At 40.9% G+C, this 27,703-nt stretch overlaps 1 protein-coding gene across 1 annotated transcript in view; it reads left to right on the forward strand.

Moving 5' to 3' along the window:
- SLC35F4 (solute carrier family 35 member F4) overlaps positions 3,870-27,703 on the forward strand; it is a 277,680-nt gene continuing 253,846 nt past the window's right edge. Inside the window, exon 1 of the mRNA XM_018053799.1 lies at positions 3,870-4,015. Within this exon, the coding sequence (XP_017909288.1) occupies positions 3,913-4,015 (103 nt within the window). The 5' untranslated portion in view covers positions 3,870-3,912. The remainder of the gene's footprint in view (positions 4,016-27,703) is intronic.

A 27,703-nucleotide genomic window follows, 5' to 3' on the forward strand; every position in this document is an offset into this window, starting at 1 on the left:
AGAAAAATGATTGCTTTCCTTTCTTTCAGCATGTTTTAATGGTAACTCTGAATAATATATGGTCAAAAATATTGACTGGTTCCCGCCATGAAAGAGGACCCCTGACTGCTAATCAGAGTAAGGGAGACTAGATTCCATGGATTTTATTTTACAAATTCTTCCAAAGTATAAAGGCTGATGTGGTATTTTAACAATTTTATGACAGACTATTTATCTTGAATAGAATTTATGTCCAGTGATCATATTTAGTTTATAATGTTATTACTTGGTACAGTAATAACCAAGTATCAGACACAAAGATCTTAACTATGACATGGATTACCTTACAAATGATTTTTTATAGCATACATAGCCAAGTTATGTATATTCATTTAATATAAACATCTAATCTAACTTGATCAGATAATCAAAATAAATATGGTCCAGATATCAAAATTCACTGGGAACAGATGCCCTGCACTTAGTGCCCTAGAAATATTTTTGAAAAGGCAGAAGTATTTTTGAAAAGGTGCATAGAAGTCAAATTTTTTATGAGTTGTACATTGTAAGTTGAGTTGTAAGTTATAAGTTGAGTTGTAAGTTGTAAGGTTGAGTTGTAAGTTACTCAGAAAATTGACTTACTAGGGAAACTGGTTATGTGAAACTGGCTACTATGAGGAAACATTTTGTGAATCAAGGGTCTTCAGCATTTATTTGTTTAATTATGTCTTTCCTAAGCTTTTCAGAATAGATTTGTGGTATGCTGAAAGTTCACATTTTGTAAATTTGAATTTGTGTATTGGATTTGTGGACACCAGCAGGCAAACAAATGAAAATACTTTAAAAAATTCTCCTGTCAAAATAATTTCTATACATTTGAAAGGTTAAATCATTTTTTAAGTACCAAAGAGTGCTTATCACTAGCAGAAATTTACTTTTTATTGTTGATCAATTTATAGTTGTAGGACTTTAATTCCATTAAAAAAAGTGTGTCCTAGATTATGGCACCCAATTGCATATACTGTTTTAGTCACCCTATTACAGATGATTACGAAGACATTTGTAAATGCAGTGCTGTTTTATTACACTTCCTTATTTTTAAATTTTTATTTATTTATTTATGGCTATGCCTGGTCTTTGTTGCTGCACGTGGGCTTTCTCCAGTTGTGGAGAATGGAAGGCTACTCTTGGTTGCAGTGTGCGGGCTTCTCGTTGCAGTGGCTTCTCTTGTTGGGGAGCACATGCTCTGGGCACATGGGCTTCCATAATTGTAGCACTTGGGCTCAGTAGTTGTGGTTCATGGGCTTAGTTGCTCTGTGGCCTGTGGAATCCTTCTGGGCCAGGGATTGAACCCATGTCCTCTGCACTGACAGGCAGATTCTTAACCACTATGCCACTGGGAAAGTCTGCTCTGCTATTTTAAAATTAATTTCCAGGTCAATCGGAGAGTTTTTATGATTTCTTTAAGGACATATGGACTCTTGTGGGTCTAGTATTTACATTATTTAAATTTATGCTGAATTTGCTGTTTATATGAATGATGAGGTCTGGTTACATGCTTTTCTACTTCTCTGGAAATTTCTGAAAACAAAGCAAAACTAGGAAGATGGCAACAGCTACACAATAAATGTAATTTAGAATTTAAATACATTAATTATGATAAAATAAATTATAACCATGAATAGGATAAAACCATTTGTCTTTAAAGTCTATGCATATTCATATTCCTGTTACATTAGCTTTTTGCTTCAATTTCTTAATTTCTCTCTTGTTGAATTTGTGTATCAATATGCTATGGATTATGATGTTATTAAATGCATATTAGAAGTAATATAGGAAATGGCAACCCACTCCAGTACTCTTGCCTGGAAAATCCCATGGATGGAGGAGCCTGGCGAGCTACAGTCCATGAGATCACAATGAGTCAGACACGACTGAGCAACTTCACTTTGATAGCTCTGTAGAGTGGATAGTTGGTAAAGAATCCACCTGCAAAGCAGAAGACCCCAGTTCGACTCCTGGGTCAGAGGCAAATTTGTTTTATGGAAACTTCAAACCAGAGGAGCATCTTACATTAATGTGGTCAACCCACTTACCATGTGCAGTGCGAACGTTCTATATAAGGTGTGCCACAGAAATAAACATACTGAGCTGGCCATAATAAAAGTTACAGAAGTGTGTTGAAAATTGCTTTGGGGTGGGGCGGGTGGTAGAGTGTAAAGGCCCAATCCTTTCATTTCTGCTTTAAATAGTCAGCTCCCACTGTTGCAGTAGAGTTGCTTTCTCCTTGAAGTTCATTTTGACCTTTTAGTTCTTTCTACCCTTCCATCTTCCTGGCCCAAGAAAGCAGGTGTGGGAGGAAATTGGTTTCTTTATGAACTCTCCTCCCAGCCACAATCATCTCAGATTCACTCCACTCTCAAGATCCTGTGATAGGCTTTGTGTCCACCTGAAAACCCTTAACGCATTGTGAAATTTAATTCTGTATTTTCACATGCCTCAAACTAATTCACCTCAAAAAAAAATTGCTTATTTCTTCCCTCTTAAGGACCCACACACAGTGTGGGAAATGCTTGAAGGTAGAATGAGGTGATAGGTTCCTTGGCGGTTTCTGAGGGGGCTCTGAAATCGACTTGTTTTTGTCCTTTTTTTTTTTCTCTAGGCTTTAGAAATGTGAACTCTGGCAGGGGTGTCTTTATCTGGCTCTGGATGGCACGTGGACATAATGACCTCTAAGCTGATTAGCTCACACCCAGCCTTATTTCAAGGCACCCTTTAGTTTCTGAGCTGAAACTTTCAGGATTATTTTTTAGGAGGCTGTGATTGCCAGGTATGAATAGAAGAATCATCTTACTGCTCAGGAACTCTAACCTGGTGGCTCTCTAACCTGGTAACTCTAACCTGGTGGCTCTCTAGCCAAAGAAGAAAAGTCACATCTGAGGCGAGGGATTCATTCTGAACACACAGCTTCAAGGACGTTCTACATCGTAGTGGAAGGTCTCTGGATTGTAGCTAAAACTTTCACCCGCCCAGAGGTATTTACAGTTGAAGGGCTTACCCCTGATGTTTTGGCAATAAGAAGAAAATTGTTTCTCCTCGGGGCATTTGGAATGGGCAAAATAAACATGCAGTGCACAGCTGCAGCTTCCAAGCCTTTGATGATTTCCGTGGGAGGCTGGAGGGTCCGGCCGGGTACCGGCTGTTAGACTTGGAAGCTTGAGCTCTTACAGTCTTTGTGTCCACGATACCTGAATAATCACTCCAAGCATCACCTGCTGGGGCCTCATTGTTTTATTTCTTAAAAAAAAGGAAAAAGCCTTTCTGTCGTCTAGGCAAGCGGATAAACGCCGGGGGAAGCTTGCAGATCAGCAGACCCCTGGTGGTGCAGACGCCTAGCTCAGGCGAAGCCCCAGGGGCATCCCCAAGGTGTCATCTCCCCGAGCGACAGTGCACACCTCTGACATTAACAGTCCTTGGTTCCGCTCGGGTCTCTCACCCCCGGCCCTCCTCCCTGAGCCCTTGCCACCATCTCACCTTCTCCTCTCCCACGCCCTGGCCCAAGCATCCGTTCTGTCAGGTGGGGTTGGGGGATGTTTACTCTTCCGGGAAGGGGGCAAAAGGGTTAATGATGAGAGTCCGCGCAGGTGGGGCCGCCCCCGGCCGCGGTGGGCGTCGGAGGTGAGGGGGCGCTGTTCAGGCGGGAGAGCCGCCAGGCTGACAGAGAGGCCGGCCTGAGTGGGGGCCGCTTCGCCGCCGCCGCCGCCGCTGTGATGCGAAGCCGGTGCTGCGCCGGGCGGTGGAGTCAGAGCCCGGGCGCGGGAGCACGAGCTGCAACATCAGCACCGGCGGCGGCGGCGACACCTGCACCAGCTTTCGGGCCCCGCGCTGAGCTCTCCGCCCCGCCGCGCCCGGGGCCGCCGCCCCGTACTCTCTATGGATGTCAAGGCGGCCCCCAACGGGGTGGCCACCATCGAGGACCGCATCCTGCGGATCACCGGCTACTATGGCTATTACCCGGGTTACTCCAGTCAGAAAAGTAAGACGCCGCGGGCGCTGCCTGGCTCCAGACGCAGGAGGGGGTAGGATGCGGGAGGGCGCGCCGTCCGGACACCTGCAGCCCTGCTGGCGTGGCTACCGCGGATCTCCTGGCGGTGGGGCCACCCTGGCTGAAAGTATGTCCGCTGTCCTCGGTGCTGAACCGTAAGCGAGAACGGTGTCCGGACTGTTGGCGCCTAGGAGTTTGGAAATAGTGGCAGCCTTGGGGGCGCAGAGGCAACCCGGTGAGCGCTCCTGACAGCCGTCTGCCGGCTCAGCCCCGGCGTACTTACGGCCGAGGAGGCTAATATGGCTGTTTACTTAGCGAAAGTCAGCCCTTGGGGCTGCACTCCCCCAAAGTCCCTACTGGGTACAGGCTGCGGGCTGGGCGCTGGGCGCTGGGGCTGGATCGGCTCGGGGGGGGGGCTGGGGGGGAAGGCCGACCCAGACGTGGGTCCCCATGCCGATGGGTCAAGCTGTTCACTCCGGGCTGTTGAAACGTTGCCAGCGCGGGAACTACTCCTGTTAAGATGTCTTTTGGGAGGTTCTCCACCGTGGGTAGAGAAAGAGCCTCTTCAGGTCTCCGAGTCTGTGATCTTGGAGCCGGAGACCCGTGAAAAGACTGGGGGCTGGGGTGGATGAGAAGGGGGAGGCGCGACCGGGCCCCCGGCCAGCCTTGGATGCCCGCCGCACGTCGCGGCTACCTCTGAGCAGCTGCAGACTGCCCCATGGGTTCTGGCTTTCTTCCGGCTAAGCGAGGTCCCGTGGTGCGGATGCTTTCACGTTTCTGGAGCAGTTTTTCAGGGAGGGCGCTGAGGTGCGCTCTCTACACTGTCCCTCTCCCCCAACACACAAACCCACTGGCTGTATTTGCTGGGATTAGTTCTGCCAGTGACCCAAGTGAACCTCGTTTTTTTCTCTGAATTGAGGGAGTAGCTGCGGCTTAATTCCCATGTAGATGGTATTTCACTTCTTTATCAACGCATTTCTGTCGCAATAGATGGAGCATAATTGATGTTTTTGCTGTTATTTTTAACCAGAAGCCGTGGAAGCTCCTAGATGCATTTCTGATTGGTATGTTTCTGAGACACTTGAGGTACAATCAGCGTTACAGTTTCTCTGAAGGGAGTAAACCCTAACACATAGAGGGAAAATCAACTTTTTTTCCGGTAACTCCCCCCGTCCGGCCCCCCTCACTATGCTCTCTCTCTGTTGAGCTTTCCTGCATGGACTGTCCTTACACAGATATTTTCTAGTTTAATATTTCATTTGGCTTCAGGAAAGACCTATCTGATTTATATGGTCTTTATCTAGCTGTTTTTAGCATTAGAGTCTTACATTATTCATTTTCCATACAAAAGTAATTATATAGTGTTAGAATTTTCTAGAAGGAAAATAACATGCTGTGAAATGCAGTTTGAAGTCTTTGTACTATAGGCTCAGAACTTTTTTTTTTCCCATTGACAAAGGCTTTCTTTTTTAACCCTAGAAACTTAAGCAAAAGCCCTAGTATACCACATAGAGATTACTTAGATTTCACCTTTGAATATTTTAATTAGGAACCATGGGATTTTGGTTGCTTAGAGAATGTAGAAGCTGTCTGTGAGATTACAAGACTCAGGGTAGTATATTATTATAGCTTTTATAACAATGGAACTGTGGTTAATAAAGAACAAACTAAAAAGAATACTGAAAAGTGATATTTTAAACAGAGGTATGTTCATATTATCTTTTTGTACTTGCTGAAATAGCTACACGTTTCATTTGCCATACAAGAACTGGACAAAAAGAGGGAAGGGCATTGCTTAAGACAGTAACTGAGGCTAAAAGGGAGAAAGATGCATTTGGTATAGGTATTTGTGATAGGCTAACTTCAGGCCAGCATTCAAACAGTGAAGAAAAAGAATCTCACAAGGACAGAGAATTATATGATTGTCAAATAACTTTCAGAATGTTTAAGCTTTCAGAGGTAGAAGGAGATTGCCATTTTGCAGAGTGAAAGGCTAGAGAGAGCTGGAAGAGGGCCAAGCAGTTGAGCACCATGAAGTAAATACTTGTGCCCTTAATGCAGGCTTCAACTAGTAAACAAACACATTGAGGCAAACCAGTACAAGATGGTCAATTGATTTAGCTGTTACCAGGAATGAGCAATAACTTGGGGGAAGTCTGGAAAGATATAGTTAAGAAAAAGCCTGTGGTGAGGAATATGCAATACATGAAGGCAAGGTGACTTTCCCATTTTTTGATGATCATGTCTGAGGCCTTAAGGATGGGATGATCTCTTACTATTAGTGCCATTTACTTTTCTAGAGGTAGGTAGAGACTCACCTCTGACAATATGCATGAATGATCAACCTCATGGTAATGCATCCTTCTGCTATCCCTGTCAACCAGGAAGATGAGAAACCTGTTGTTGTTGTTCAGTCACTAAGTTGTGTCCTCCTCTTTGTGACCACATGGACTGCAGCACGCCAGGCTTCCCTGTCCTTCATTATCTCCCAGAGTTTGCTCAAACTCATGTCCATTGAGTTGATGATGCCATCCAACCATCTCATCCTCTGTCGTCCCCTTCTCCTCCTGCCTTCAATCTTGCCCAGCATCAGGGTCTTTCCCAATGAGTCAGTTCTTTGCATCAGGTGGCCAAACTATTGCAGGTTCAGCTTCAGTATCAGTCCTTCCAATGAATATTCAGGGTTGATTTCCTTTAAGATTCACTGGTTTGATCTCCTTGCAGCCCAAGGGACTCTCAGTTTTCTCCAGTACCACAGTTAAAAAGCATTAATTCTTTGGTGCTCAGCCTTCTTTATGGTCCAACTCTCACATCCACACATGACTACTGGAAAAACCATAGGTTTGACTATACAGACCTTTGTTGGCAAAGTAATGTCTCTGCTTTTTAATGCACTGTGTAGGTTTGTTATAACTTTTCTTCCAAGGAGCAAGCGTATTTTAATTTCATGTCTGCAGTCACTATCCACAGTAATTTTTGAGCCCAGGAAAGTAAAATCTGTCATTGCTTCCACTTTTTCCCTTTCTATTTGCCATGAAGTGATGGGACTGGATGATGTGATCTTAGTTTTTTTAAATGTTGAGTTTTAAGCCAGCTTTTTCACCTCATCTTTCACCTTCATCAAGAGGCTCTTTAGTTCTTCTTTGCTTTCAGCTGTTAGAGTGGTGTCATCTGCATATACGAGGTAATTGATATTTCTCCCAGCAATATCAATCTTCATTTCAGCTTGATAACCTGGTTCAGAAAAAATTCTAGTAGTCAGGCTGATACAAAAAAATAAATATTTGTGTACATAATTATGTATTTAAAAGATATATATAATATGCATAAGATAGATATATAAATATTATATATATAAGTATACATGCATTCTGTATAAAAGATCCATATTATCATCTCTGTATCTATAAATTTAGATAGTTATGTGGGTACATAGGTGATTAAAGCATTTGTCTAACCTCAAGTTATGGTCTGGTAGGGGAAATAGATTCACTCTTTCAACAGGTGCTAGTTGAGTACCTCCTATGTGCCAGGAATACACATGTGAACAGAACAGACAAAGGTATTTCCCTTTTTAAAGCTTAAGTTCTAGTGGGAAGAGACAGACAATAATAAACAAACATATACATACATAAATAAAGTTGGATATTGCAAGGTGATAGCTGCTTTAACAAAAGTATCAGAAGAGTTAAAAGGATAAAAGATTGTGGAAGTTTTAAATAGACTGGGCAGGTGAGACCTCACTGAGAAGGTCATCATTGAGAAAAGACCTGAAAGATGTGAAAGAGTTTGCTGTGTAGACATAGAGAGGAATTTGTTCCAGGCAAAAGGAACAGCCTGTGCAAAGCTCTGAGGCAGAGCATGCTGAGCCTGATAGAGAAGGAGTGAGGAGGTCTCCTGCATGGCTGGAGTCGGGTGAAGAATTGGGCAAGTAGTTGGAGATGAGGTCACTGTGGATACAAGGACTCACAGAAAGTAGCGTCTTACAGGCCATTGTAAGTCCTTTAGCTTATACTCTGAATGAAACTGGGAGCCTTTGTAGGGTTTTAAGGAGAAGGCAATGGCAACCCACTCCAGTACTCTTGCCTGGAGAATCCCATGGATGAAGGAGCATGGTAGGCTGCAGTTCATGGGGTCACTAAGAGTCAGACATGACTGAGTAACTTCACTTTCACTTTTCACTTTCATGCATTGGAGAAGGAAATGACAACCCACTCTATTGTTCTTGCCTGGAGAATCCTAGGGACAGAGGAGCCTGTTGGGTGCTGTCTATGGGGTCACACAGAGTTGGACATGACTGATGTGACTTAGCAGCAGCAGCAGTAGGGTTTTAATGGCTTTAACAGAGGAGGGATGAGACCTGACTTACATTTCAAAAGGATCAAGTTGACTGCTCTACTGGGGCAGAGGTGGAAGCAGAGAGGCTAGCTGGTATATATCACTGTAATAACCAAGGTGGGAGATGATAGTGGCTTGAACAAGGGGGTTAGCAGTAGCAGTGGTGAGAGGTGGTCAGATTCTCTTTATATTTGAAGTTAGAGTGTCTATATTTAAATTCTCTATTTGAATAGGGTTTCCTGATGGTTGGATATGGTATCTACAAAAAAGAAAGGAGTGAAAATTGATTCCATCTTTTCTGGTTTGACCAAGTTTGAGTTGCCAATGGCTGAAGTGTGGCAAGCTTCAAGGTAGAGAAGTTTGGGGGTTCAAGGGATAAGGATAACATTTTGGAAAGGAAATGTAATTGGAGATGTAAAATAATCCTGGAGTTCAGAGGAGATGTCTGACTAGAGATGTAAATTAGAGATTTTTCCAGTATTTGGGTGTTAGTCATAGTCTAACACTAAAGAGATCTTCAAGAAGTCAACGCACATAGAGAACAGAAGAGGAACAAGGACTGAACTCTAGGGCACTGAGGCAGTAAGAGGGTGAGGAGAAGGGCATGTGATACCCTGGAAGGCAGAGAAGAGTTTCAGAGGGGAGAGATTAGCTGAATCCAGTGCTGCTGAAAGGCCGAGTGAAATGAAAACTGGTAACTGATCATGAATTTGGTGACCAGGCATCGTTAGCTACCTGACAGGAACAAATAAGATAGCATAAGATGGATTAGAATGTGCTTAAGCAAGAATTGGGCTTCCCTAGTGGCTCAGCAGTAAAGAATCTGCCTGCCAATGCAGGAGATGGGAGTTTGATCCCTGGGTTGGGAAGATGCCCTGGAGGAGGGCATGGCAACCCACTCCAGTATACTTTCTGGAAAATCACATGGACAGAGGAGCCTGGAGGGTCACAAAAAAGTTGGCCCTGACTGAGCAACAGCAAACAAGAATTGGAGGAATTGGAAACGTGCGTGTAGACAATCCTTCAGTAATTTTTGTGCAAAGGGGAGCAGAGGAAATGGGAGTTGTGGTGGGGTTAAGAAAGTTTCTTTTTATTTTAAAGATGGCTGGCAGTAGCAGCGTGTTTGCAAGGCCCTAAGAATGATTCAATAGAGAAAGAAAAATCAGTGATATTGGAGAGAGAGGGTCCAAATCTAGTGCACAAAGGAAGGAATATTGCTTTAGACAGGAACATGGGAGATAGGGCAAAGGGTACGGATAAAGGGTCTGGAAGGTGGATAACAGAGATGGTGGGAGTCTGCTGAGGTTCTCTTCTGATTGTTTTCATTTTCTCCAAATAGAAAGCAAGGTCATCAACTGAGAGTGAGGATAGAGGAGGAAGTGGTAGATGTTAGAGGAGAGAGAATATATAAATAGTTTGAGAGGGAGAGTGCACAGTCTGAGGAAGTACTGTAAGGTTGTCTGGCTGCCTTAAAGGGCACATTTAGTTTCTGGTCACATATTTAAAGTGAGATCAGTCAGTAGATTGTTATGATCATTGACACAGTGGAGGCATGGAGCAAGTGAAGAGAAGGATTTAACAGGAGTTGCAGATTATCCAGTGGGTGTAATAAAATAGTAGTAGCAAGGGAGTTGTGAATGTATACAAGAAAGGAATTATAATCAATGGCCATAGCATTTAAAGCTGGTGAGTACAGAAGAGAGAAAATTGAGATGACTAGGGAGAGTGGAAAGTTGGTAGGATCAATGGATTGGAAATCTCAGTGGAATCAAAGGCTAGTGGATGTTATCTGGGAGATAAGAAGTGGTAATCAGAGAGGGTTGTATGGCTGTAAGAAGTCAAGTCAAAGGATCAATTCATTTGTATTTTACTGTATTTTATTATTGATATCTTTGAGCTGAGTCTACTTTATGTGTTGGTATAAGGAGGCAGTGTGTTGATGTGCAGTGAATTAAGCTCTAGGGTTTGGAAGTTCATTCTTGTTAAACTTGCCAGTAACTAGGCCTTGAGACCTGGGCATCTCTTTGTGGCCAACAGTTTCCTTTCTTGTAAAAAAAAAAAAAAAATAGGGGAGGGTTAGAAGTCACTGTCTTTTTTTAAATAAACTTTTTATTTTATATTGGAATATAGCTGGAATATAGTTAATTGTCATAACAATTAACAACATTGTGACAGTTTCAGGTGGATAGTAAAGGCACTCAGCCATAGACATACATATATCTGTTCTTCTCAAAACTCCCCTCCCATCCAGGCTGCCACATAACATTGAGCAGAGTTCCCTGTGCTATACAGTAGGTCCTTGTTGGTTTTCCATGTTAAATATAGCAGTGTGTACATGACCATCCCAAACTCCATAACTATCCCTTTACCCCATCCTTCCTCCCTGATAACCGTAAGTTCATTTGCTAACTCTGTGAGTCTGTTTCTGTTTTATAAATAAGTTCATTTGTATTTTTTTTTTGAAGATTCTGCATATAAGGGATGTCCTATGGTATTTCTCCTTTTCTGTCTGAGAAGTCACCGTCTTAGAATGGCCATGCAGTAGGTTGGTTTTGACAGCTTTCAGAAAAGTCCCAACTTCCATGAAGGAATCTCTCAGTAAACTCTAACTTGTTTACTTGCCTCTCCACACTCCACTTTCCATCTCAGATGGTGACCAGTGGCCTCTCTCTGGCTTTTGTACTTGCCAACTTTCTGTTATTTCCTATCAGTAGCTGCAAATTTATAGTAAACCTTCTTGTCCTTGCTCTGATGCCAGCCCTGACCATCCCGTTTCCAAAAAGAACTCTGCTAACTTATGGCTCTTCTGGCTCTCTGAATTCTCCAACTTGTGCTATGACTTAGCATTTCCCAAGGTGCCAGCCTCAGCTCTCTCCTCTCACTTTACCTTCACTGAGCTTATTCAGTTTCATGGCTTCACGCTCTTCTATGTGTCTCTATTTCTAGGTCCATTTTTTTCTGAGCCTAGGCCCATATTTCAACTTTCTACTAGAATTCTTACCTGAATGTCCTCCAGGCTTGTCACACATAAAACTAAATTCATCATTCTGTCCTTAAAATGTGCCTTTTGCTTATTATGCTTTTTAAGCTTCCAGTATCTGTATCTAACCAATTGCCCAGAAACCTGGAGTTAAACTCAAGCTCTGCCCTTCCCCCTTTCCTTATATTCAGTTAACAAGTTCTATCTATTTTACCCCAAATACGTGTTTCCATCCCTATTATCACCTGCCTTAGTTCTACCTGTCATATCTTTCACCCAGTCTCAAATCTTTTAAATACAGTATGCATACCTTAACAACACTGAATTCTGTAAAAATGCAAATCTTCCTCTCATGTCCCTGATCAAATGCCTGAAATAAACCTCCATTTTCTGTAGGATAGTGTCCAAATTCCTTAGCATGCCACAGTCTGAGTCCAGCTTACACTGTTCTATTTTAGCACACATTTCCCCGTCTAATTGCCAAAGTAATACAGGCTTAATGCAGAAAATCTGGAAGGCAGAGAAACAAAGAGAGATTAAAACAAAATTACTCGTAATTCCACCACCCAGAGGTGATTAGTGCTAACATTTTGGCTAACACTATCCTTTCAATCTCTTGTATATCCATGCTGCTGCTGCTGCTAAGTCATTTCAGTAGTGTCTGACCCTGTGCAACCCCACAGACGGCAGCCCACCAGGCTCTCCTGTCCCTGGGATTCTCAAGGCAAGAACACTGGAGTGGTTTGCCATTGACAAGTGCAAATGCTGTTTATTTTGTACTGAGCATTTCTGTCACTGGTCTATAGTTTTAATAACTGAAATTTAATGTATGCATAGTCTTCAATATATTTAAACACCTTAATCTACTTACATTGTTGAATTTTTTGTCCAGTTTTCTTTTTAAATTTCATATCTCACTTGTCCTCCACAAACTTCATCAAGCAGCTCATTGTTTTAGTAACATTCTTGTCTCCACGTTCTTCTGGTCCTCAGTGCCTTTTTATACAATGGCCTGAATGGCTTCCTCTTCTCATGTCTCCTTCTTCGCTCTCTGAAAATCTCGTATTCATCTTTCGAGGCTGAGTTTAAAAGCTCTGTCCTCTGTGAAGCTCCCTGATTGCCCCAGGCTGGGTTGATCCTCCTCTGGGCTCCTGTAATACTGTGTACTCACCTCTGCTCCAGCGTTTAGCACACTATTTTGGGCTGTTTACTTTTCATAAGACTGTCTCACCACAGAGCTTGGGGAAGGCAGGGACTTATCTTTATTTATTTTTGTCTTAGACAACATGAAAGTGTACTAGAGTACATTCTGGGTGCTCAATAAAGTTTATTGTAGTAATGAATAAATGATTATAGTTTCTGTTGAAGAAATTGGAGAGTTAATTCTTCTCACATAGAAAAAGAGTACATGGGGGTAGTGATTGGAGGGAAAGAAAAAACTCACCAGCTATGAATGAATCAAACAGATATGCCTACTCAGAGAGTGAGTACACCAAATGGTATTTTGTGATCACTTAACCTTGTGTCCTTATTGCCTTCATAACGTTCTCTGTACTTGAATGGGGAGAAGGCAATCTTTAAAATACAAAATAGTATAAAGTTATTACAACTATAAGAAATAAAATGTGGTCCATCCCCCCTTGTGAAGTGATTACTGTCAGTCTTCGGGTATGATGTTTTAAATCATAAACCAGATTTTTAATTATGAAAGTAGTATTAATAACTTAGCACTTCAGCACTCCAACTGGCATAAGTTATAAAATTGTCTCTTACTAGTGAATTGGAGAAGGAAGTGGCAACCCACTTCAGTATTCTTGCCTGGAAAATCCCATGGAGAGAGGAGCCTGATGGGCTACAGTCCACGGGGTCGCAAAGAGTAGGGCATGACTGAGCGACTTCACTTAGTGAAGTAAATACAATAATTATTTCTCCCAGTTCAGAGTCTGTTTATACCTCAATAATAAGCATTATGCTCCTTTGTATATGATAGTGTAGTGTTTTTGTAAAAAGTTACATTGATATGAAGAAAGAAGTCTATGGCTTTAAACTATAATTTTAAGGGCTGTGTTGATACTGAATATCACTGTATATGTCATTGTTGTATAATGTAATTTCCTCAGTGTTTATTCTGATATGTATTTTCCATTTAAAAATATAAATTTACATATAAACTCTATTTGTACTATAAAATACTACTGCTATTAATAGCTAACATGTGGGTTTGACATTAAGTGTCAGATATACTTTCTTTAGAAAGCCCACCTAAGACCTGTTTGAAGCCATAAAGTCTAATGCAAAGATCACATGACTGTTCTCTTCTACTTGTTAGACTTTTAAACTTGCATAAGTAACTTCTCAGATCAACAGCTTGCGCCTGTAAAATGGAAATAATATTAATTGTTTCATAGGTCATTGGGAAGGTTATGTAAGATAACGTATATAAAAGCCTGGCATAATGCCTACCTAGTTCAATATAAGGAAGCTGTTATGATCATGGATGAAACCAGCAGAATCAACTTCATGATTTCAAAAAGACTTGCTCACTTTTTTCTTGTTCTCCACTCACATTTTCCTCCTATCCAGTGTTGTAGTTTGAATTGTTAATGAAAATTGTGTTACAGCAATGTTAAATGTAATTTACAAATTATCCAAGTTTGCAACATGTTTTATTTTTGGAGATTGCCTTCTGCTTATTTACCTGGATCACCCCTGGGAATAGTTTAAAATGGGTTGGAACCTTTTGTGATGAGGTTATTCCCAAGGGGCCAATCCAAAATAGATGAGAAAAATCTAGGGCTTATAGATGACAGGATGGGTCTGCAAGTCTGGAGATGCAGATACTCAAACACCAAAGTAGAGAGGAGTGTAGGAACTGGGGATGGGAAGTGGAAGAGTGGTGAGGGAGAGTGGGGGAGAGGAAGGATGAAATCTCAGCTAAAGATGAGTAGCATGGGATGAGGTGGGATTATATAGGAATGGGCTGGCAGATAGGTGGAGAAGAGTGAAAATGTGTAGTGTTAGTCACTCAGCTGTGTCCGACTCTTTGGACCCCATCAGGCTTCTCTGTCCATGGGATTCTCCAGGCAAGAATACTGGAGTTGGTTGCCATTCTCCTCCAGGGTATCTTCCCCACCCAGAGATCAAACCCCAGTGTCCTGCATTGTAGGAAGATGCTTCACCATCTGTGCCACCAAGAAAGCCTGGAGAAAAGAAGCCCGAGGATTACTGGGGACTAGTCTGTTGGAAATTTCATTGCTGCTTTTACATGTGGAGTCTTAAAGGGACAGTTGCTTTTTGGTCTATTTATATAGTGGTGAACATTACAGATAGAGTCTTTCAAGTTCTACTTTTAAAAAGACATCATTATGTTATAAACACAGTTACATAGTCTTTGAAGTTACAATTCTTAAAGTTACTACTTAAAGACACAGATGAATATAGAGAAAAAGGAAAATAATCCTGCCACCCTAGCATGACTACTGTTACTTTGGTTAATTTTCTTCCAGTCTTCAAAATGCATATAGGGCTTCACTTCTTGATTTATTGACAAATATAAACTATAGTATAGTCATAATTCTGATATATACAGTTTGGGCCCTGCTTCTTTCCTACTTGACATTTTAGGATAAGCATTTTTCATTTCATTGCATGTGCCTGCTTGGAGAGGCTGGAATTAGATTTCCTTTCAGAGATCTTGGCTTAAAACATTTGGGCAAGCTGATTCTCAGTTCTTTGAGACTAGATGAAATGGAGAAACTTGGAGTGTTAGAGAGGGCTTGTGTGGTTTCTCATCACAGGATTCCACTTGAACTGGCTTAGGCAAAAATGGAAGTGATTGAAATGATACTGGGAGTCTTCCATGGATTTTAAGGGCTGGGGTAAGGTGAGTTAAGGGCTTCCCTTGTGACTCAGTGGTACAGAATCTGCCTGCAGTGCAGGAGACCTGGATTTGATCCCTGGGTTGGGAAGATTTCCTGGAGGAGGGCATGGCAACCCACTCCAGTACTCTCGTCTGGAGAATTCCATGGACGGAGGAGCCTGGCAGCAGTCCACAGGGTTGCACAGAGTCGGACACAACTGAGCAACTAAACAGCAGCAGCCAGGTGGGATAAATGTCAGGTCCCTGAGTATTGTTGTAGGGTAAATAGGAAGCCCTCTCTGCCTTTCATTTCTTTCTTTTTTTTCTTTTCCTGGCACGTGTTCTCCATTCTTGTCTCTTGCTGCAGGCTGGCTTTCTCTATTCCTTGTACAAAGGGTTGAAAATAGCCTCTGTAAGCAGTTCCAGTGTTTATATGTCCTCTAGTCAAGAGAGAAGACAGACCGAGCAAGAATCTCTAACTTCTAAAACCAGATTCCCAGGGACAGGGACTCTTTGGCCAAATTTGTGGCAGGTGTACACTCTTGATTGTCTTGACTGTGGTCGTCCGGGACGGGGTCAATCTCTGCCATCCCAGCTGCCAGAGGCTTTCTCCTGTAATCCTACTGACTATAGGGCAAGAAGTAGTTTCTAGAGAAAAGAAGGGTTTGTCTGGACAGTCAACTTAATAGCGTTTTGGTTCACAGAGCTTTGCATAAAGAATTTTTTCATATTCAATCATAGGCTTCAATCAAGATCCAATCTTTTCTATTTTCTAGTTTTGATAGTCCTTAGAATGTGCCTCCATAATACGTAGTGAGGTTATAGATAGTGTATTCCTACAAACTGAGAAAATCCAAGTGTTTGTTTAGAGTGTAAGTCCCTAGGGAGTTCTGTTTAAAACTACTCAACCAGCACTACTGACTGCTTATTAAGTTTTATTGAAGTGCTGCTGGTTATATCAAATTCAGAAGATGTTTTTCTTTTTCTCAGTCAGATAAGGCAAAACACCAGTTCTTCAGACTCAAGGTATAGTAACGGAAGGTGACATTTAACATTGTATATTTTAAACAGGGAATGAAAGTTACACTATTCTGCAGTCTGGGAATTTCTATATTTAGTTCTGCGTTAATGCCAAAATGGCACTAGTGGAGGTCAATAATGGTTTTATGGTCCTGAAAACTTGACGTACAAGAATTCTTTATCTCTTGTGAAGCTTAGATTCTAAGCTTAGATTCTAAGCTTAGATTCTTAGATTCTTAGATTTTGCACGTTTTTGCTGCTGATGCCTTGCTCCAAATCATGCGTATGCATCTTGTATTTTTGATTCACACCCACATTTAATATAAACATTCTAGAGGAAAGATCCAGGTCAAGTGAGCTGGGGACCATTTGGAGCACCATATTCCCTGGAGCTATGGTGGCAGATGAAGAAATGAATTATTATTTCCCAGGGACAGTCTAGAACAAATACATTCAATATTTAGAAGCTATGAAATTTTCATTTCTCTGTAATTAAAAAAAAAAATAGGGAGGGCCTTGCTTTCTCCTGTCTTGTCCACATCCGCAGACCAGTCATTGTGATCTTTTAGAAGCTTTAATTGGATCATGCCATTCCTCTGGTTAAAGTCTTCAGTGGCTTCTCATATTTCTTTGGAAAACTATAACAGCCTGAACCGGGCCTACAGGGTCCTTCTGATGGTACCACTCTTCCACGTACTCTTGATGATTTGGTCATACTGGCATGTTCTCCAGGTCCTTTCTTCCTCCAGGCTGATGTACAAGCACGTCCCTCTTCCTAGTGCGGTTACCTGGCTGGCTCATCATCATCATTCAGGTCTTGAAATAAGTGCTACTGCCTCAGGGAGGCCTTCGCAGCTTTGCACCTTTCTCATCTCATGTACTTTTCCTTTACAGCACTTACTGCAAACTGTGGTTACAATTTATGTTGATTCTTGTGACTGTTCAGTTTCTTTCCTGCCCACTCTTTTAGCTCCACAAAGGAAGGGCTGAATCTGTTTAGGTCAGCACTAGGTACTCATCATAGAGGACCTGGATATTCCACATAAATATTTGCTGAGTGATTAATTCTTGTTAAAAATTTGGGGCAGACTTCAGTTCAGTTCAGTTGCTCAGTCACATCTGACCCTGTGATCACATGGACTGCAGCATGCCAGACTTCCCTGTCCATCACCAACTCACGGAGCCTACTCCAACTCATGTCCACTCCATCGGTGATGCCATCTAACCATCTCATCTTCTGTCATCCCCTTCTTCTCCCACCTTCAATCTTTCCCAGCCTCAGGGTCTATTCCAATGAGTCGGTTCTTCACATCAGGTGGCCAAAGTATTAGAGTTTCAGCTTCAGCATCAGTCCTTCCAATGAATATTCAGGACTGATTTCCTTTAGGATGGACTGGTTGGATCTCCTTGCAGTCCAAGGGACTCTCAAGAATCTTCTCCAACACCACAGTTTAAAAGCATCAATTCTTCAGCATTCAGCCTTCTTTATGGTCCAACTCTCACATCCATACATGACTATTGGAAAAAACATAGCCTTGACTAGAAGGACCTTTGTTGGCAAAATAACATCTCTGCTTTTTAATATACTGTCTAGGTTGGTTATAGCTTGTCTTCCAAGGAGCAAGCATCCTTTAATTTCATGGCTGCAGTCACCATATGCAGTGATTTTGGAGCCCAAGAAAATAAAGTCTCTCACTGTTTCCATTGTTTCCCCATCTATTTGCCATGAAGTGATGGGATCGGATGCCATGATCTTAGTTTTCTGAATGTTGAGCTTTAAGCCAACTTTTTCACTCTCCTCTTTCACTTTCATCAAGAGACTCTTTAGTTCTTCTTCTCTTTCTGCCATAAGGGTGGTATCATTTGCATATCTGAGGTTATTGATATTTCTCCCGGGAATCTTGATTCCAGTTTGTGAGTCATCCAGCCTGGCATTTTGCATGACGTACTCTGCATGTAAGTTAAATAAGTTGCAGGGTGACAACGTACAGCCTTGACGTACTCCTTTCCCTATTTGGAACCAGTCTGTTGTCCCATGTCCGGTTCTAACTGTTGCTTCTTGACCTGCATACGTATTTCTCAGGAGACAGGTCAGGTGATCTGGTATTCCCATCTCTTAAAAATTTTCCACAGTTTGTTGTGATCCACATACAGGCTTAGGCATAATCAATAAAGCAAAAGGAGCAGCCTTAAAAACACTTATTTGGAACGATTTTAGACTCACAGAAAAGTTGTGAAGATCATCCAGTGTTCCTGTGTACCCCTTGCCCATTTTCCCCTGTTGTTATCATTTATCTTAGTCATATGTATTTATCAGAGCTCAGAAACCACTACTGGTACATTACCATTAATTAAACTCTAGGTGTTATTTGGATCTCACCAGTTTTCCAATTAAGGGCTCTCCTTCTGTTTCAGGATCCAAAGCAAAGTACCGCATTGCACTTCGTTGTCGTGTCTCTTAAGTAGGCTTTTAATGCAATGAACTTGAAAAGATAATTTCAATTTTATAGAAACTTCCTGATCATTCTTTTAGGGCTTGGATCAGATTACATCTGAAAATTTAACTGCTAGTTTTTAAGGTGACACTGGATTAAATTCATGTTAGAAATGATCTGTGAAATCACATGGTAATTGCATACTATTTTAGAGGACTGTTCTATAGTGTAGAATAGTAGGTTTTACTGTTTTTGCTTTTTAACATTTTGGGGGAAACGAGGTATTTTTGAAAATCTAAATAAAACTATAAATTACCCTGCCCCATATATATATGCACCAAATGTTTTCATGCAGTTCACTTTATTACACTGGAAATTTATTACTTCATAGGAACAGGCTATAAAAGTGATAAGTCCAATGAGTCATATCTATTTTTCTATTTTATGGGAATGTGTACAAAATTTAATGGTAATATCTATAAAAACTGAAATAATTAAAATTTGTTAACTAGAATGAAAATAAATTTCAGTTTTATTCCATTTTCAAAAGTGAATTTTAGTGAGAAAGTTCTCATAGTTTGGATTGAATAAGAAGCTGAAATTCTGGAATGTCCTTAGGCATGAGACTATGCAGCTCATCTTTGACATTCAGTTTACTGCAACTGATTAAAATATTGTTGTTGATATTCAATCACCCAGTCATGTCCCACTCTTTGGGACCAGATGGACTGCAGCATGCCAGGCTTCCCTGTCCCTCACCAACTCCTGGATCTTGCACAAACTCATGTCCATTGAGTTGGTGGCCATCCAACCATCTCGCCCTCTGTCTCCCCCTTCTCCTCCTGCCTTTAAGTTTTCCCAGGATCAGGGCCTTTTCAAACAAGTCAGGTCTTCACATCAGGTGGCCAAAGTATTGGAGCTTCAATGTTAGCATCAATCTTTTCAATGAATATTCAGGATTGATTTTCTTTAGGATTGACAGGTTTGATCTCCTTGCAGTCCAAGGGACTCACAAGAGTCTTCTCCAGCACCACAGTTTGAAAGCATCAATTCTTTGGTGCTTCGCTTTCATTAAGGTCCATGTTTTCCAGTAGTCATTTATAGATGTAAGAGTTGGATTATAGACAAGGCTGATGGCCAAAGCATTGATGCTTTCAAGCTGTGGTGCTGGAGAAGACCCTTGAGAGTCCCTTGGACATCAAGGCGATCAAACCCATCAATCCTAAAGGAAATCAGTCCTGAATATTCATTGGAAGTACTGATGCTGAAACTGAAACTCCAATATTTTGGCCACCTAATATGAAGAGCTGACTTGTTTGAAAAGACCCTGATGCTGGGAAAGATTGAAGGCAGGAGGAGAAGTAGGGGACAGAAGACGAGATGGTTGGATGGCATCACCGACTTGATGGACATGAGTTTGAGCAAGCTCTGGGTGTTAGTGATGGACAGGGAAGCCTGGCGTGCTGTATTCCATGGGGTCACAAAGAGACATTACTAGGTGACTGAATAACAAAAACAACTGGAAAAACCATAGCTTTGACTATATGGACTTTTGTCAGCAAAGTGATGGATGCTGTCTAGGTTTGTCATAGCTTTTCTTCCAAGGAGCAAGCATCTTTTAATTTCATGGCTGCAGTCACCATCTGCAGTGAATTTGGAGCCCAAGAAAATAAAGTCTGTCATTGTCATTTTTCCCCCATCTATTTACTATGAAGTGATGGGACTAGATACCAGGATCTTAGTTTTCTGAATGTTGAGTTTTAAGCCAGCTTTTTTATTCTCTTTCACCTTCATTAAGAGGCACTTTAGTTCCTCTTCTCTGCCTGCCATTAGAGTGGTATCATCTGCATATCTGAGGTTATTCCCGGGAATCTTGATTCCAGTTTGTGAGTCATCCAGCCTGGCATTTCACATGATATATTCTGCATATAAGTTAAATAAGCTGGGTGACAATATACATCCTTGTCATACTCCTTTCACAATTTGGAACCAGTCCACTGTTCCGTGTCTGGTTCTAACTGTTGCTTCTTGACCTGGATATAGGTGCCTTAGGAGTTAGGAAGGTGGTCTGGTATGCCCATCTCTAAGAATTTTTCACAGTTTGTTGTGAGCCACACAGTCAAAGGCTTCAGCGTAGTCAATGAAGCAGATGTAGATGATTTTTGGAATTCCGTTGCTTTTTCTATGATCCAACGAATGTAGGCAGGTTGATCTCTCTTCTTCTGCCTTTTCTAAATCCAACTTGTACGTCTGGAATTTCTCAGTTCACAATCTGTTGAAGCCTATCTTAAAGGGTTTTGAGCATTACCTTGCTAGTATGTGAAATGAGTAGTCATGTGGTAGTTTGAACATTCTTTGGCATTGCCTTTCTTTGGTATTGGAATGAAAACTGACCTTTTCCAGTCCTGTGGCCACTGCTGAGTTTTCCAAATTTGCTGGCATATTAAGCGCAGCACTTTCACAGCATCATTTTTTAGGATTTCAAATAGCTCAGGTGGAATACCATCACCTCCACTAGCTTTGTTCATCGTGATGCTTCCTAAGGCTCATTTGATTTCACAAACCAGGATGTCTGTGTTTAGGTGAGTGATCACACCACTGTGGTTATCTGAGTTATTAAGACCTTTTTTGTACAGTTCTGTGTATTCTTGCCACCTCTTCTTAATAGCTTCTGTTTCTGTTAGATCCATACTGTTTCTGTCCTTTATTGTGCCCATCTTCGCATGAAATATTCCCTTGGTATCTCTAATTTTCTTGATTAAAATATTAGTATTTTCTAAAAACTGTGACTTGCAAGGATATGAGGTAGCAAATGAAATTAGAGATCCCACAGATTATTTGGCTGGCAGAAGTAGATTTGTATCAAGAAATACCAGACTTCTTGAAGACTCTGAAAGGGGAATTACTGTCACATCATTTCATTTGTACTCAAGTCGCTGAGGCCTTCTTTGAGGCAAGATCTGCATCATCCATGCTGTCTTCATCACCAAAGAAAGAATGATGAATCCTTATTTCAATGTTAAGGTTGTCTAAGCAGAACTAGCCTTCGGATATATCTTGCAGTGTATCCAGATACTTCCAGGTTTTTGTCTGCACATCACATTTTAAGACATGTCACTCTGGATCCTTATTTTCCTGAGGAGCTCTGTTTCCCCAAGAACTTGTTTTCAGCTGCATTGTAATAATTACTTTAAGGTTTCCAATGAAAAATTGTATCATGTTCATATCCATAAAGTAAGCAAAGTAAAGAATGAAAACGTCTCCTACTGAGCAGCTAAGGATGTGCTTCACTATTTTCTCAAAGGTAATAAAAACATCCCATAAAAAAATAAAGATTTCAAGTCAGGATTTCTGAAAAGACATTAACTTCCAAGTAGTCAAATAGAACTCCATGTTCTGTTCACTGGCTCTGATGGAATTGACTTTCAAGGCAATAGAAAAGGTTTCTTCTTGAATCATTGGCAATATTTCAGATGTACCACATGCAGTAAGTTACACAAACATGCACAGCTACTCTCATCACCAAAGCAGCACAACCTGCTTTCCTCCCATATGCAAGTTGTTCAACATTGCAAACTTTCATGTTTCCTGAAAAGCTCACAGAACAGTGTTCTCCTTAGATGACATTCATACACACATAATAGAAAATCAGGAGTTGGGAATATTATGAGATATGCAGTTATTTGCTAAAGGGAAATAGCATAGCTGCTAATATCTCTAATGTTTACATCAAAATTATGGCCACAGAGCAAGTTTTGAGAGAAAACTTTATTCCATAAAGGCACGCTTCCATTTTTATTCCCTGCTGCACACCACAAGCTAGTTTATTCTTTTCCAAGTCACACTAGTTCCCAAGGTCTTCCTAGGATTAATTTAGCAGCAAGGAAAGAAAACTCAGTTTATATTGGCTTAAGCAATGAGGAAATTTACTCTTTCCAAACAGGAACTTGAGAGGTGGGGTACCTGAATTAACAGCTTATGCTAGAATGAAGTATGCAGATTATAATCTTTTTTGGTTTTCATCTCTATCTGTGTGCTGTACTTTATAGGATATTTTCTTTGCTTTATTTTCAAATTATTCTATTAAGTTTTTCACTTAAAGTTGTTATAGTAGTTCTTTTATTTTCCTAGTATTTTTTAAAATATATAGCATCTTATTTTTCCAATGATTCTGATTTTCAGAAATAGGCTAATTAGAAGCTGCATCACCTCTGTTTTCAAATTGTGTGGACAAAAAGCAAAATCTAGCACTTGTCTAGAGATGTTTATTGTTGTAGTGAGAGATACGCTGGGTCATGCTGTGGATGTAGTAAAAGACATTGAATTGAAGACTTTAAAATGGTTAAAATAGCAAATTTTATGTTATCTGAATTTCACTACAAAAATATTTAATATTCTAAAAAATATTATCTTATTCTTGTTTTATGGATATAATAGCTTCTCTTATTATTCCCTGAGGATATTACTAACACTTTTTGGGGAAAGTTTTCTTCTCTTGAATGGGCCATTTCCTCTAAGTTGCTTTTTAAAAATTTTTTATTGTTGTTAGCCAATACTCTTGGATGTTTTGTGAGTTTTTTGTCTGCATATATTCAAGAATGGAGGGCTCCAAAACTATTTGGGAGCTGTGGGAATGATTGAGGAGGTCAGGAACTATGGAAGGTCTTACCCCACTTTCAAGCTAACAAGTTAGTCTGCTGTGTTTTCATGGATGCTTCCAAAAGATAGGAGATTTCTGGGTCAGATACAAAGGACATTGCTACTCACATTTGAGCAAGCAGCATGAGCTTCGTGCGCATGGTGGATCCCCTCGCTCTGAAGGTTTCACAGGAACAATACAGAGCAAGCAGAGTGGGCCCACATTATAGCAGGTTTATGTTATACCTGAGAACTCCTGAGTTCAAGAAATTCCAATCATTTATAATGGTTTACGTGGGCTTCCCTATTGGCTCAGATGGTAAAGAATCCACCTGCAATGCAGGACCCTGAGTTCAATTCCTGAGTCAGGAAGATCTCCTGGAAAAGGGAATGGATACCCACTCCAGTATTCTTGCCTGGGGAATCCCATGGACAGAGAAGCCTGGTGAGCTACATTCCATGGAGTTGTAAAGAATAAGACACGACTAAGTGACTAACACTTTCACTTTCATAATGGTCTACAAGCAAAGCTACCCAATCTTTGCTCCAGAGGGAGACATTAGCAAACAAACCTGCCTGCTATTCTAGAGGGAGACAAACTTCACTATACAGGGTCTGGAAAAGCTAGTCTAAGACAAAAAAAGATTTGTCAGATCCTGCACAAGATGTTCAGAAATGGGAGAAAGACCTGTGGAGAATTATCAACAAGGGCTTGTCTATTGTGACTTTACTGTCCAATAGCTGGGCTGTTTCCTTGAGAACCTTCAATTTCATTTTTGTGAAAGCTGTTCCTGGATCATAGAAGTCTTTTCTAATCTCCTAACTGGCTGCTAGCTTTCTGTGAACCAAGTAGGAAGGTGGCCTGGGTATTTCAGTGAGCAGTATGCATATGTTCAGCTAATTCATCCATGACATAGGTAGGGTACTCCAGTCTTCAACCATGCTTGATGTCACTGTAGACTTCTGTTTGGCCAGAGAGTAAAGCTCTGGCCTTTGCCAAAGTGAAAGGAGGCATATGCTGTACAGAATAAGGGTGGAGATTGTGAGAGTTGTTCAGTAGTGTCCGACTCTTTGCAATCCCATGGACTGTAGCACACCAGGCTCCTCTGTCCATGGGATTCTCCAGGCAAGAGTACTGGAATATTCTCTTCACCAGGAAGTCTTCCCAACCCACAGATTGAACCTAGGTCTCTAGCATTGCAGGCAGATTCTCTATCATTTTAGTCACCAGGGAAACCTGAGGGTTGGGATTAGGACTTCTCAAACCAAATTAAGAGGGATCACAATGAGACTACAATCAGCAGCTTTGGTTAAGTCTATTTGAGGGTGGAGGTTAGGACTTCTCAAATAGACTTTACCAAGGATACTGACTGAATCCTCATTGTCATCCCTCTTAATTTGGTAACTGGTAAGTTTTGAAAATTCTGTTTTATAAACTGAACTGTTATCTAATTTTTCTACCCACAATTTAGGTTTTAGTTTCCTCAAGCCTGACAAGTCATTTACCACTTTCTAGCTTCTTAAATTTTTGTTTTGTTTTGTTTTCATTCCTGATTCTTATGGATTTATGCCTTTAAATAAGACACACTTATTGTCATTGTAGTGGAATTTCCTGAATGAAATGAGGAAATTAGATATGTATGTATTTCAATCTGGCATCTTTACCAGGGAGAATCATTGTACTTTCTATTCTTATTTTTTGAAATCTTCCAGCTTAAACTAGATCTACCAAGATAAATATCATATTCATAGTGGCAGAGTACATTGTCTTTATTTCCTCTCAGTGGGAAACTATTTTAAGATGTCATAACACCAGGGCAAATAGTATTATGCATCATCTATTTCTTTGTCTGAATGTTAGTTTCACAGGCGTGTTTACTTTATGAAAATACCAAGCTGTGCACTTAAGGCTTATGTACTTTTTTGTATGCACGTTATATTGCTATCAAAGCTTTACATTAAAATTGTACAAAATATGACTATATCAAAGCATTCAGTCCATTTTACTGTTTTTGTTTATCTGCTTATTTATTTTAGCTGTGTTGGGTCTTGGTTCTGTGCATGGGCTTTCTCTAGTTGTCGCGAGCGGGGGAGGACTCTCTAGTCGTGGTGTGTGGGCGTGTCACTGTGGTGCCTTCCTTTATTGAGAGCACGGGCTCTAGAGCTCAAGGGCTCAGTAGTTGTGGCTCCCAGGCTCTAGAGCACAGGCTCAATAATTGTGGTACATGGGCTTAGTGGCCCCCTGACATATAGGATCTTCCCAGAGAAGGGACCAAACCTATGTCCCCTGCATTGTCAGGAGGATTTTTAACCATTGGAAAGAAAATGAAAGTTGTTCAGTCATGTCTGACTCTTTGTGGCCTCATGAACTATACAGACCATGGAATTCTCCAGGTCAGAATACTGGAGTGGGTAGCCTTTCCCTTCTCCAGGGGATCTTCCCAACCCAGGGATCAAACCCAGGTCTCCCACATTGCAGGCAGGTTCTTTACCAGCTGAGCCACAAGGAAACCCTAACCCTAACCACTGGACCATCAGGGAAATCCTATCTATAACGTATTTTAATAAGGACATTATTGTTCTCTTTATTCATGTTAACCTCAATTAGGTTAAGTTCATATTTTCAACTATAGAACATAAACCAACCAGTTCCTCGATTGTTCTCCTGGTATATCCTTTCAGAATAATCATGGATAATAACCAGGTACAAGGTATAGTCTAGGCTACTGTCTTGGTATAGTCTAGCTACTGTTGTGAATTATAACTTAAAAATATTTTTCAAAGTAACATAAAACAGTTACTTAAAACAGTAACATAAAACAGTCATAAACAATTCTGTGTTTTCCCAGTTCACTCACCCCTAAGCGCATCCCCCAATCTCTTAACTGTATGAAGGAAATGGTTCTTAAATACTTTGTGTGTATTAGAAACACCTGGGAGTTCTAAAAATCCCACTGACAAGGCTGCATTCCATCCTAATTAAAACAGAGTCTCTGGGATGGAGACCCAGGCTTCAGTACTTTTTAAAGCCCCCCAGGAGAGTCCAATGAACAGTCAGGGCTGTGGACATAGGTCTAGGATGATGCTTCTCAGGCTATCTGTGGTGAAGAACTAGTTTGTGTTTTTATTTTTTTTTATTTTTATCTTTTTTTAAATTTTAAAATCTTTAATTCTTACATGCGTTCCCAAACATGAACCCCCCTCCCACCTCCCTCCCCATAACATCTCTCTGGGTCATCCCCATGCACCAGCTCCAAGCATGCTGTATCCTGCATCAGACATAGACTGGTGATTCAATTCTTACATGATAGTATACATGTTAGAATGTCATTCTCCCAAATCATCCCACCCTCTCCCTCTCCCTCTGAGTCCAAAAGTCCATTATACACATCTGTGTCTCTTTCCCTGTCTTGCATACAGGGTCATCATTGCCATCTTCCTAAATTCCATATATATGTGTTAGTATACTGTATTGGTGTTTTTCTTTCTGGCTTACTTCACTCTGTATAATTGGCTCCAGTTTCATCCATCTCATCAGAACTGATTCAAATGAATTCTTTTTAACGGCTGAGTAATACTCCATTGTGTATATGTACCACAGCTTTATTATCCATTCATCTGCTGATGGACATCTAGGTTGTTTCCATGTCCTGGCTATTATAAACAGTGCTGCGATGAACATTGGGGTACATGTGTCTCTTTCAATTCTGGTTTCCTCGGTGTGTATGCCCAGCAGTGGGATTGCTGGGTCATAAGGTAGTTCTATTTGCAATTTTTTAAGGAATCTCCACACTGTTCTCCATAGTGGCTGTACTAGTTTGCATTCCCACCAACAGTGTAGGAGGGTTCCCTTTTCTCCACACCCTCTCCAGCATTTATTGCTTGCAGATTTTTGGATCACAGCCATTCTGACTGGTGTGAAGTGGTACCTCATTGTGGTTTTGATTTGCATTTCTCTAATAATGAGTGATGTTGAGCATCTTTTCATGTGTTTGTTAGCCATCCGTATGTCTTCTTTGGAGAAATGTCTATTTAGTTCTTTGGCCCATTTTTTGATTGGGTCATTTATTTTTCTGGAATTGAGCTGCAGAAGTTGTTTGTATATTTTTGAGATTAGTTGTTTGTCCGTTGCTTCATTTGCTATTATTTTCTCCCATTCAGAAGGCTGTCTTTTCACCTTGCTTATATTTTCCTTTGTTGTGCAGAAGCTTTTAATTTTAATTAGATCCCATTTGTTTATTTTTGCTTTTATTTCCAGAATTCTGGGAGGTGGATCATAGAGGATCCTGCTGTGATTTATGTCGGAGAGTGTTTTGCCTATGTTCTCCTCTAGGAGTTTTATAGTTTCTGGTCTTACATTTAGATCTTTAATCCATTTTGAGTTTATTTTTGTGTGGGGTGTTAGAAAG

This window comes from Capra hircus, chromosome 10 (genome assembly GCF_001704415.2).
Source record: "Capra hircus breed San Clemente chromosome 10, ASM170441v1, whole genome shotgun sequence".
In the NCBI taxonomy this organism is placed as follows: Eukaryota; Metazoa; Chordata; class Mammalia; order Artiodactyla; family Bovidae; genus Capra; species Capra hircus.